Source organism: Nuphar pumila, chromosome 11 (genome assembly GCF_984573655.1).
Source record: "Nuphar pumila chromosome 11, dmNupPumi1.hap1.1, whole genome shotgun sequence".
In the NCBI taxonomy this organism is placed as follows: domain Eukaryota; kingdom Viridiplantae; phylum Streptophyta; class Magnoliopsida; order Nymphaeales; family Nymphaeaceae; genus Nuphar; species Nuphar pumila.
Window position 1 is genome coordinate 32,689,846 of NC_143259.1, and position 12,960 is coordinate 32,702,805.

Here is a 12,960-nt window from a genome sequence, read left to right on the forward strand (position 1 = left end):
CCTTCTCAAATCCCTTCATCTAAACCTCAAGATCTAATAAATAGCAAATAGATGATATATTCATGTTATTTCAAAACGTTTCTTTCCAAACTTAGATAGTTTCATACATGTTTTTAGCAATCATAAAGTCAATACTAAGTAGGATAAATTCTATCTGCTTTGTATCTTGAGTATAAAAGAAGGGGTTAATGCTATATTAGCATTTGTACTCATTCCTTTGCAATAGACAACAAAGTTTCTCACCTCTCTTTGGTATTATTCTTCTTTATATAATACAAGCATGCATGCATTCACGTGTATTTTTCTATGATTTTTAAAATCGATAAATATAATTTTTAAATTATATATTTATTTAAAATTGATAAAATCGTGAGAAAATAGTTAATTTTATAGGTAATGTCAGATAGGTCTGGGCATGGCCGAGAGCCCACTGACAAGACCTAGCTGAGCTAATTATGATTCGAGAAAATTTTGGTTTTAAACCTTTAAATTTGAGCGAAATTCATGTTAAATTTAGGTGAAATTCAAGTATGACCACCATTAGATCCGCCTCGGAATACTAATCGCGTTGGCGGCCTGTTTTTCCGAAATCAGATTACGATTGTCCCGAAAAATGCATTTTTCAAAAATAACCCACCTCTATTTTATTCTTTTTCTGGGTTGGATTGAACTGGATCCGCTTTGTTTGATCCAAGTTAATATGGATCTGGACCCAATCCAAGATCCATGTGGATTTGGATCTTGGATCCAGATCTGGATCCAAAATTCATCTATGGCCAATTTAAAACTTTAAAATCACATTTAATTTAAATAGGATGAGGTAGAGTTCTACTCGGGGTAGAACTTTACCCCATAAGGCTTTCCAAAGGGGGGCGACACCCCCTGGAATATTCTTTTGGGCAATTAATTAAATAAAAATAATAATAATAAAGTAATTAATAAAGATAAAAAGAGATAAGATCTAGAAGAGGTTTGGTAGAACTCTACTCTATAAAAGAGAGCTTTAGAGGGGACGTCACCCCTATCTAGAAGCTATTAAAAAAGAAAATAAAATAAAATAAAACAATATAAAAAGGACTTATCTAGGCCTCTCTCTAGAACTCGAGTTTCTAGAGAGAGAAAGAGGTATAGATAGAGAGAGAGTGAGATAGAAAAAAAAAGAAAACCCAAAACTCGTGTGAGGAGAGAGAAGGAGAAAAAAAAGAAAGAAAGAGAAAAGAAAAGAAAGAAAGAAAAGAAGGAGAAGAAAATAAAATAGTTGTTTTCATACATCCATCGATTTTTCCGAGTCTTTTCGATCTTTTTCCAAACTTCGATCAAGGTAAGGGTTCCTCTCTAAATTTTTACGGGTCGGGAATACGTATAAATCAATTTATGTATAAGTATTAGAGGGAAACAGGAAATCTGATTCAAAAGGGTATATATTTATATATAAAGTGACGATTGTGTATATATATATATATATACATATACATGTTTATTTCTTGAGTTTTTTATTTCCCTAGAGTATCAAATCCTGAAAATACGTAGGATTTTGATTCCATAGATGTTGATTTTCTTGATTTGAAATTGAACATGCATGTAATATAGGTTAGCAATTTTTCCTGCTTATGCATACTGACTATATATATATTCATGTTTTTAGAGCTTTCTTGCTCACGCAAGCTGAATATATATATATATATATATATATATATATATATATATATATATTTGAGGATGGTTGATTTCTATAAAGCTGGACATATATGTGTTAACGAGTTGCATATTCATATTCAGATTGTGTTGTGTCTCATGCTCATGCAATGGAATATACCTATTTTAATCATATTTGTTGAGTCATATATGTATTCAAAAATCTGATTATGTTTAGTTGATTCACGTTGTCGGGTTTCATATGCATACAGTTGAATATGATATGTTGTTTTAGATGTGTTTGCTCTGCATATAAATGCATTTGAAATTCATTTTTCTAATCTAGATTTGTTGAACTACATGGATATGCATATGAAAAACATATTATTGACTCAGATCTGTCGAGTTTTGGTATGCATGCAACTGAATATATATATAGAGATTTGCAATGTATTTTGCTCAGGTAGATCTAATTTGGATCTGCCAACTAATTGTACATGTAGATCTGGTCCAGATACGTCGTGTACTAGCTCTTTTGGCTGGTTCAGATCTGCTGAGCATATGTATATGCAGATGGTTCAGATCTGTCGAGTCATGCTCTGGCAGATCTGGTTCAGATCTGTCGAGTTTACATACATGCAAATCTGGCCAGATCTGCCAAGTTTAGGTGCACACTGATTTGGATCAGATCTGCCGAGTGTACGCATTAGGCAGATCTAGTTCAGATCTGCCGAACATATGATTATTTGATTTTGATTCAGATCTGGGTTGCATGCTCATGCACTCGAATGTGTTGTTTTGATTCATGTTAGTCGAATTACATGTCATGCATCTGAAAATAATTATATGTTTCAGTTTTATTGATTTTTTGTACTCATGTTTAAGTGTAGCTGACATGTTGTACATGCTCTACACATAGTTTCTTGTGGTCTGGCCGACCCATGAATAGCCAGCATGTTGCCCACATGGTACAGACCTAACCGACTCACGTACATGTTCGTGAACATGTGCATGGGTCAGCCAGTAGGGCTGGTGCAGGTTTGTCGAGGTCTGGCCGACCCATGTATATGGATCAATCAGCATGCTGAAAATATGTATTTTGTAGCATTGGTCGACCCATGAACATGAATTTGATCATGTACATGGATCAGCCCTAGTGGTTGACTGGGGTAGAAATTTTTGCATAGTTGTTTGAGTAAATGAGTTTGGTTATGTACATGTTTAAGATTGATATATGTATTCTTTCTGAGATGACATATAAACATGATTTTGATTTGATCGACTTGCAGTTGTGCATATCATACGCATGAATCTCAAATTTATTTGATGTTTGCATAACTGTGATCATATGCATGTTAGGTTGTTTATGCATGAAATTGATCATGATAATGTATTCTGCAAACATCTATTCGCATGCGTATGTGTTTGGTTTCATGTGCATTCATTTTGTGTGTTTGAATGTACATTGTAAACATGTTTGGAAACAATGTGTGTGTTGCATGTTCACTGAAATTTTGCAAGGGTTCAGGGAGGGTATATATATTTTAACAGTTTTAAGTTAATACCACTGGATGTGTGTATTTATGTATTTATATACATAATATGAATATAACTGGACTTGGTTAGGGTTAACCGAATCTACTTTTGAACAAAAATTAACCTCAGTGTGGTTGACTTCACCCGACATAAAGGAAGTCATGTCCAAGTGTCGCACCAGGGTGCGGGTGCGGGTGCGACGCGGGTATAGTGCCCTGTTAGAAGAGTTTGTGTTACATAGGTTGGTAGTCAAATATGAACCACTATTGGTCATATAGGCCAGGAGCATGGTTGCTCCACTTGATTTAATTTATGCAACAACAACAACAAAATTTATTTCCGAAAATTTAATGGTTTGTCAAATTTAATTGCACTGTTAAATTGTGTGGGTCAGGGCCCGAAATTGGTTTTGCATGTTGATTTGCAAAATAGTTCTTATGTAAAGAATTTAAAAAGGTAAAAGATACCAGTGTAATTAATTACTTTCTTGATGTCTCTTTCACAGTGTGAGAATCTTGGATGGCGGTCTTAAGAGACCGTAAGGATACTAAAACTATGTATGCGATTGTGCCCCTGAATCCGATATGGTGGTTTACCTCCTTACCACAGTTTTAGGGAGATTTCAGTCACTTTGCCTGGGGGTAGTTTTGTTAACTCAACGGTAGTTTTTGTATATCAAGAAAGTTGCATCAATAGTTAAAGATTTTCATTAATGTTCCGGCATTAGGTGAGGATTCCTAATATTCTAATAGAAGGTGAGGATTCTTGATATCGGTCGAAGAACAAGTATAAAACCCAGTAATAAAAATACAAATTGTGTGTTAAGCTACAATTGAGAATCTAACTTACACTTCGAAAATTTGTACCCGTTTTGAGTATCTGCGGGTTTAAAGAAAAGTAAAAATTAAATTTGTATGCATTTAATACGGACATGCGTGCAAAAGCAACTCCAATAAATAACTTAATAAGTTATTTATGCATGTGCATTGAATCGTGCATATTTATTGTTCAGCATTAGTTCATGCATTATGCATATTTGGCTTTGCATAATAATTGATTTTTCATGGTATTTGGTTAAATGTTTGAATGGTAAGTTGTTCATTGTGATATTCCTCTAAAATTTATGCATGAATTTGTTTATGTTATTTCTTGTATTGTTTGAATTTTTAGAGGAATTCGTACAAAGAACTTCGGTTCTTACCCGTTTTCTTAAAACTGTTTTACAGGCACGGATGCTCAGTGATGTCCTAAATAGCTGGCTGGAGACTACGAGTTGTGTGACTGGTTTCTAGGTTCTGACAGGATGGCTCATATGATATAGAAGATTTTGATGTTTTAAACTATTTGACCTTTGATTTAAACTAATAAAGTTTGAATTATTCTTCAGTTGATTCAATGCACAGTTTGGTTTGTGGTTTGGTATATTAAATTTGTGATGCCCCAGATCCTTGGGTTAGTTTTCGCAATTGTTTAAAAAAAATCCACTATTTTTACGAGGATCGGTTGGGATCGTTACAAAGAGTCACTCACATATGCATATGCACATCAGCACACACACACACACACAAACACCCACGCACATGCACACATGCCAAGAAAAAGATACGAACACAAGGAAACATGTGCACATGCACGCACATAGAGGCATGAGTTACAACTTATTCTTCAAGGTTGAAGAGTTGTTCTCAATAATGAAAAGAACCTAAGGGGCACAAGCAGGTGGAAAGGGAAGTAGACCATGAGAGGAAGAAAGGAAATGCAAGTGACCTGCTTTTGATCCGTTAGTTCTCCCTTCAAGAGGCGAGGATCACTTAGCACATCATGACTGCTCTTAATCTTTTCCTTAACAGCTGCCAACTCTTTCTCCTCCTCTTCTGCCTCTTCTCCAAATGATAACAAGTTCAACTTCCTACAGCAAGTGTTAGAAGTTGATATAGCATGCTTATGGAAGTACCAACAAGCACATAAGCCCAAATTGAATGCTATTTTTTTTAGAATCTATGTATGTGGCGGCTATACTCACTTCACAACTTTCTTGCTCTCCTTGCCACTAGTCTCGACTGCAGTAGGCAATACTCTCCCAGGGACCTGTCTGGGAATAATATCATCAAAGGGATTCCACAATATCTGCACCATATGCAGCAAATGAGTACAAGAATATACAAAAAAGAATTACAGCCTGATGACTATTTTGCTTCAAGAACTAAATTTGTGGACCCATAAAGATGTTTACGCTGGGTAAAGTTAAGCAATAGGTCCGACATTTATATAAGAAAATTCAAAGATTAAGTTACACTAGCAAACAATAAAACCATAAACCTGGACAAATTATACTCTTTGTTTTCCCCACATGTTTTAATACCACAAAGATGGGAATAGCTTCACCTTGCATCAAATGAGCATATGAAACAATTCCACTTAACTTTAATATTAAATATATAACATGTGATGGCAACTTCATCACATACAAGATAGCATCAGCCATTCAGCAATCTAAAAATACTCATACATCTGAGAGCAAATAGTTAGTGCAATTTATCCACTTGTCTAGGCAACTTCAAGGAAAAACCATTATGCTCCAAGTATAAATCATATCACTGTGTCCTGTCTACTCAGATGTTTGCTTTATTCAACAGGACGCAACGATGGTGAGCAATCCATAAAGCACATATCTTTCTCATTGGGCAGTCATATTTTATTGAAATACATATTAGAAAAAATCAAATAAAGCCTCCCAGTTTATATTCATAACTTGTCGGTTTTATTTGGTCTCTCATAAGCTCTAGATTCCAGGAACATCAGAGTTATATAGGATTGAGCCATGAAAAGAACTTGAGGAAAAGGATCGTTTTAAACAAACAAACACAGTAGCATGTGCTAAGTTTATCACTGATATCCTTTTTTTAAGCTATATTAAATGTCACCAATAGTTGGACAGCTCTTTTCTGGAAAAAAATGCCAGGTTTATATGAACCAACATTGAAGCAGAAAGAAGGCAGATAGTTCACATAATGGTTGTACTCATTCTTCATGTGTATAACAATATTCTAGAAAACAGAAGTTTCAATACGACCTTGACTTGATTTAGTTTGGACAAGATTGTGGGTTGTTCTCTGCTGATGGCAAAGGCAGATTTAATCAAGACAACACCCAAGGAGTGTCTTGAGTTAACCGAGCATGCATTGAGATATTGTAAACCTTCACAACTTGCAACATTTCTAGGAACAACTGATTAAAAGTAGAGACCGTCAAGTTGTCGAAGATCATCCATATCTAGCCCTTGAATCTTCAAACATTAGGTACATCAAATTAAACACAAAAAAGTTCACACATTTTATCTGTCAAAGCCACTAAATTTGATACCCTCTCAGATTGATGGAGATTAGAAGTGGACAACCCCAATACTATGGTAACGGGACATGCCATTTCGGTCGGCGTACCCGTGTTGACATGTGTCGACATGGGGGCGGGTACCGAAAACACCATTTTGTGTATCCTATCCATTTTCAATTTATAACTTTATATTTTCAGTTTATAACGTTATATTTTCAGTATATAATATACATTTTAGATATAGCATATATATTTAGATTATATTCAGTTTTTTTTATTTATTTTGTATTTATATGATATTTAATATATATATATATACATATATATAGCCGTGTCACTGTACCCACATTTTTTGGAATTGCCGTGTCGTACCCGCACCTGTACCCAGGTGACATAGACCAAATAATACCAGGACAACAAATCAAATTCCACATTCAGCTAACTTTTTGGCATATTATCTACTACCAGATGTATATGACAAGTTGAAAGCAGAGTTGCAAGCTTATTATGTTATTGCTCTTGCAGAAACACCAGAACAATTTTTAGAAGTGGGATATAATGGGGACTGAAGTCACTGAACTGCTGTTCCAACCAAAAAAAGTTAATACATAAAATGTAGCTAGATTACAAACACGTGTATTACCTCAAAAGAGATGATCCGTGGAGGATCTATGGGCCTATCATTCTCATCAGTCTCAACATCACCGATCCTTAAAAGATTGAATATTGACTCTCCAGTAACCTGTGAGCAAAAACATTATCAATGCAATAAACTACCAAAACAATAATATCCATAAGAATCAGATAAAAACTTATCAATGCAATAAATTACCAAAACAATAACATCCATAAGAATCAGATAAAAACTAAAAACATTCATGTTGATCATAAATAACCTTTCCAAAGATGGTGTTCTTGCGATCAAGCCAGTCACACCGGTCGAGAGATATGAAAAACTGGCTTCCATTTGAATGTGATGATCCAGCATTAGCACAAGCAACCATTCCCCTATGGTTGAATCTAAGCCGTGAATGAAATTCATCAGCAAAAGTACCACCATAAATACTTTCACCACCTACAAGATGCAAAGTTCAATAGTCGATCACCTACAAGGGAGATTTTCATTACATAACAACTAATGATATCAAAAGTCATAAAGAATCTTGATATATTTATCTACCTTTTCTAGCAAGATATTAGTGCACAAAACAGATAAAAGTGAAATTGAAAATGGAAAGTTATTTCATATGTCAAATGAATGCCCCACTCTCCTTTAACCTCGTACTACATGACACATTAGTTCTTTTGCCTAGATTCCTCAACTGCTTTCTCCAGTGCTCCCCTCCGTAAATTAGCTGTGTCATTAGATGGTCCCATCAAGCCTTTCCTCAGTATGTCATATGTGATGTTTCCCTGCACTTTTTGACTTCAGTCCTCTTGATTCTCCAACAAACCCAGCACCTCCCACCCTGTGTGTGTGCGCCGTACAGGAAATGCACACACACACACAAACTAAAAACAAAACAAAATCTGATAATCCAACCTAACTAACGGACCTACAACATAGGCTTCTCAAACTCAAACATGATTATGGTTTTGAGATTCAGCCTATTAGATGCCCATGAAGACCACGCACCCAGCACCTCCCGACAACCTTCTGCAATCTTTAAAAGATCAAAAAAGCAAACCTTCAGCTTCTATCAAAAAGTCCCAAAACTTCCTAAGCGAAAAAAGTTGATGAAGTAATGGTTACTGATAACTCATTCACGAATGAGTATAGCCAAATAATTGCCACAAAAGGTGCAATGCATCATTTATTTCACATAAAACATACATGCTTAGAAACAAAACTTTAAGATGAAAATGACATGACATGACCTGCAAACCTTTAGGCCCTATTTGGGAGCTGTAGTTGGGAGTGGTGATGACAACGGTGAAGAAATCGATGGATTTGACAACATCTCATGAGAACGTTTTTCTAAATCCACTCATTTATAACATCTCCCCTCCCAACACCGTACCCATCTCAGTCTCCCCTCCCAAGGTGGTGACTGCAATCAACGGAGACGCTTGGGATTTGGTGAATTCCCCGTCACTGCTCCCAACCACGGCCCCCAAACAGAGCCAAATGGTATCAATGAAGCATCATCTCGAATTCGATGGCTGCAACTATTTACAAAAAAAAAACATAAAAATAACAAATACGGACAACTCTATCAATCACGAACCACATTCATTGCTAAACATGGCTCAATTTCTAAACGGAAAAAAAGAGGCCGATAATATATCATCAGGTAAAAAAACATAGTGATTTAGACATAAAATGAAAACCAATCTACTACACAATACGTTAAAACGGTGTTCGTGTCCCTCAACAAGAAGCTGGTCCAAAAAAAACAAATACCCAACTTGGGTATTTACAATTTTTTCAAATGCCGTGTAATTCTTACATTTCCCGACAGAATGAAGCGTTTTCCCTTATTGGGTATTCTCCCATAAGCTCTGGTAAAGACCAAAAAGAAATTTAAAAATTTGGGAAGAGAGAGGGGAAAGAAGGGGTACCCTTGCCGGTGGCGGTGGGGTCTCCGCCCTGGACGAGGAAGGACTTGATGATTCGGTGGAAGGTGGTGGTGTCGTAGTAGCCTTCCATGGCGAGCTGAACGAAGTTCCTGACGGCCTTGGGGGCCTCCTTGGGCCAGAACTCGATGTCGATAGGCCCCATGGTCGTCTTCATCACCACCTTCCCCTTTGTGGGTGGCTCCAGAACATAGACGGATGACATGATTCTTCACTCCACCCCCAACAGTCTCTTCTTTCTTCCTCCTCTTCTCCCTCTTACTTTATTTCTTTCTTCCTCCTCTTCTCCCTCTTACTTGATTTCTTTCTTCCTCTTCTTTTTCGTTTTCACGTCTCAATGCTCCACACCCTCGGAACCCAACTTATCAAGCTATTTGTTAATAAGGACCATTGCATTTAACCAACTTTTTTAGCTTTTACTTCAGAACGCATTTTCATTCAAATAAACCCTTTGAGTCTTTTATTGATAAAAAAATGCAACAAAGGTGTCCTCCGATTTAGAAAGGGTGGTGTGTTCTCTCCCCAAGACGGTCGTTAGCCACACTGCATGTTCGAAATTCGGTGCGATTGCAAAGACTTAAGTACCATTTCCTACTATTCTCACCATGAAACAACAATTCAAGAAAATGACAAAAATATCTTTCATTCAAAAAAAGGAAAACGATGGTTCAAGAAAAAGACAAAAAATGTCCTTCATCCAAAAAGTATGATATTAAGTCTTTAAAGTTCAAACGTTTTGTTTTTACCCTAAGCAGTAAACTTTTGCACCATCTGCCGTAACAGGAGCTCCCTTTGACAACGCAAACTTTGTCGTCGTCTGCTGCCATCGGAGTAGCAACCTTTGTCGTCACCTCGAGTCGAGGTTCCCGCCTTTGTTTTAGCTTGTTTTACAACACATTGTCGCCTTCTCGTGTTTGCCTTGTGTTACAAAATATTCATGTATTCGCAATCGATTGGTTCAATCATTGGTGGGTGTCATAGGTGATGTGCTTATTTTTTATATGATAGTGAAGATTTATACTGAACAGTGGCCATTTGCACAGTTTGTCGGAGTGAACTATCACTCATAGAGTTGTATATTAAGCGGCGCTTTTTTGTATGATCAGACAAAGGAAAGCTTTGAGTGGTTGTTCAGAGTATTTACACAGGTAAAGAATGTCAAGCAACCTGAAGTTGTACTTGCAGATGGTGATCACGCAATTATGGTTGTAGTGTCTCATGTGTGGCTAGATGCACATCATTGCCTATGTTTGTGACATATCTTTCAAAATGCAGCAAAGAACATAGGGCACATATTTAATCAGAAGATTGGGTTTGAGAAAAAGTTTACAAAGTGTGTACTTGAGAGCGTAAACGAGGTCACCCTTATGTCAGATTGGGAGAAAATGATTCAGATATAAGACCTTGAAGACTGTCTGTGGTTATAAAATTTATATGCAAAAAAAGAGAAGTGGGCATTGGTATATGGAAGACAATACTTTTGTGCATGTATGATAAGCACACAAAGAGCAGAATCTATGTATGTCACGCTAAAGAAAACTCTGCATTCATGTTTAACAATGTTTCGCTTCATGGAACAATATGAATTATTTGCAGATGGTCTAAGACAAAATGAGCTTGAACAAGATGTGAAATGCTTTAATACACACCCTGTAACTTTGGGCATGAAAATATTAATGTGATCTGCAGATTTATATACACTAATTATATTTGAATGGATTAAGAAAGATGTTATACATGTCATGAATTGCAACATAGAAAGATGCGTACAAACCGAGAATATGCACAAATACCATATTTTATGGGAGGGCGAAGAGCATCAAAAAAGGTAAGAAGCACATGTCACGTACAATGTTGACAACGGAAAAGTTGAATCAATGTGCAAAATGTATGAATTCAAAAGTATTTTATGTCGTCATGCATTAAATGCACTTAATCAAGAGAAGATACAAGAAATACCTCAGTCATATTTAATGTGAAGATAGAGGAGACAAACAAAAATTGAACTGCTAGATACGGATAATGTCAGTCAATCTGGTGTTGATGAGAAGTGCCACATAGCCTCTCGTTACCAACAACTGTGTAAGCCATTTATGTGTGTTGCAGATTTGGCATAAAAAAGTGAAGAAGCCTATGTATGCATGAGAAAAGCGTCAAGGAAGTTACTTGAAAATGTGCAGCTAATTCACCATCAGTCCGTTGCAGCTCATGAATACCAGTCCAAGAAAATGGGAGCGAACAATATAGGTGAAAATCATGCTTCCCCTGACACTCCTGAGATGTTGTGCCGAAGCGTAAACATCATCTTAAACAAGTCAGGAGTGAACGTTGTTGATTATGATGAAAATATTCACCAAGCGAAAGGTATCAAAAGAAAACTTGGCTCTGATCGCAGTCATCGGAGAGCAAAGGGTGTACTAGAATTGGTTAGCAAGAAAAGGTCTAAGAAACAACCAACCTCTAATCAAGAGCAACCAAGCCCTTCACATGAACATGTATGTAAGACATTATATTGTTTTCCATGTACATTGCATTACGTGAAGCTTATCAATATCTAACTTGTGTAATTTTCAATATGCAGCAATACCCTACAGACATAGTTTCCAACATTGTAACCTTCGATCCTCCCAACCAGGTTTCTCGGAACAATGACTTAAGTTTCACAAGTCTTTTGGTATGTAATCAATGTTGGGAGGATGTTTGCATTTCTTGTGAAACTTAATGTAGTGTCTTATATTATTCTGTTTCATGACAGACTCAGATCAATTCAAAAGCGAGCTATGGAACACAGGAATCTCGTATCGATTCTTTTTAAGTATTGTCATCAAGTTAGTTATCATGCCTCTTTGCATGACTCAATTTCCACATTGTCGGATTTGTTAAGAGTTTAACAAAACAGCAGGTGAATATGAATATACACTCGATGGTCATATTAAGAAAGAGTTTTTGGAGGAAGCCATTTTCATGAATCGTGGCCCACAAAAATAGAATTGTTAATATTATTGTGGATCACTGTTCATGAAAATGGCGTCATCCAAAAAGCTATGGAACAAAAGAATCGCGTGTGAACTCTGTTTAATAATGTATCTTTCACAAGTATAAATTATTGTAATATGTATCATTCACTTATATAAATCATAGTTAGTGTAAACCGTGAATGCCATTAAATCATTGTTTTGTTATTGCAGTTGGATCTTGTCTTTTCAATGGTTAGAAACTTATCGATATTTGTAAGGCGCTGAGATTTATTGACAAGAATGCTTGTTTACAGATGCAATGAAGGGCCTCTACCCCATCCAGTGTCCTCCATTTACTCAGTATATGCATTGTATCTCAAAACGCGATTTTAGTAACATACTACCGATTTGTGAGATATTGTTTTGTTTGTTAATATCGATTTGTAAGCTATTATATTGAATTTTCATATCATTTTATAATATATTTACGAAATATTTATCGATTTATAAGATATTATGTGTTTTGTAGTGTCGATTTGTAAGGTATTATGCTGAATTGTCGTATCAATTTATAATATGGTATGCGATATGTATGTTGATTTATAAGATATTATGTGTTTTCTAGTATCGATTTGTAAGATAATTGTAGAAAGACTTTTAAAACGTGTGCGTATAGAAATACATTATTACGTGCTTGCAGTGGTGATTTTCGTATTCAAATCGCTACTTATTTAGCGATTTCTATCGAACTCGCTTCACAATATCGTAGATATAATTAAAGCGCTATCGTCAACACACATGTACGACATGTCGTTTCTTTTATTAGCATGGTAAGTAACAACTCGATGCATAGTATAAGCAAACAACAAATCGCAGTTGCTTTTATACTGCAATTCATTAAATCGTTTCTTTGACTTGCTTG

General features: G+C 36.0%; 1 protein-coding gene across 1 annotated transcript in view; it reads right to left on the minus strand.

Moving 5' to 3' along the window:
- Positions 1-9,431, minus strand: part of LOC149822228 (Cyclophilin-like peptidyl-prolyl cis-trans isomerase family protein) — an 84,803-nt gene extending 75,372 nt beyond the window's left edge. Inside the window, exons 1-5 of the mRNA XM_089980766.1 lie at positions 9,067-9,431; positions 7,401-7,579; positions 7,148-7,246; positions 5,195-5,298; positions 4,939-5,080 (exon numbers count right to left, since the gene is read on the minus strand). Coding sequence (XP_089836892.1) covers positions 4,939-5,080; positions 5,195-5,298; positions 7,148-7,246; positions 7,401-7,579; positions 9,067-9,286 — 744 coding nt within the window. The 5' untranslated portion in view covers positions 9,287-9,431. The remainder of the gene's footprint in view (positions 1-4,938; positions 5,081-5,194; positions 5,299-7,147; positions 7,247-7,400; positions 7,580-9,066) is intronic.
- Positions 9,432-12,960: the final 3,529 nt, after the last annotated feature.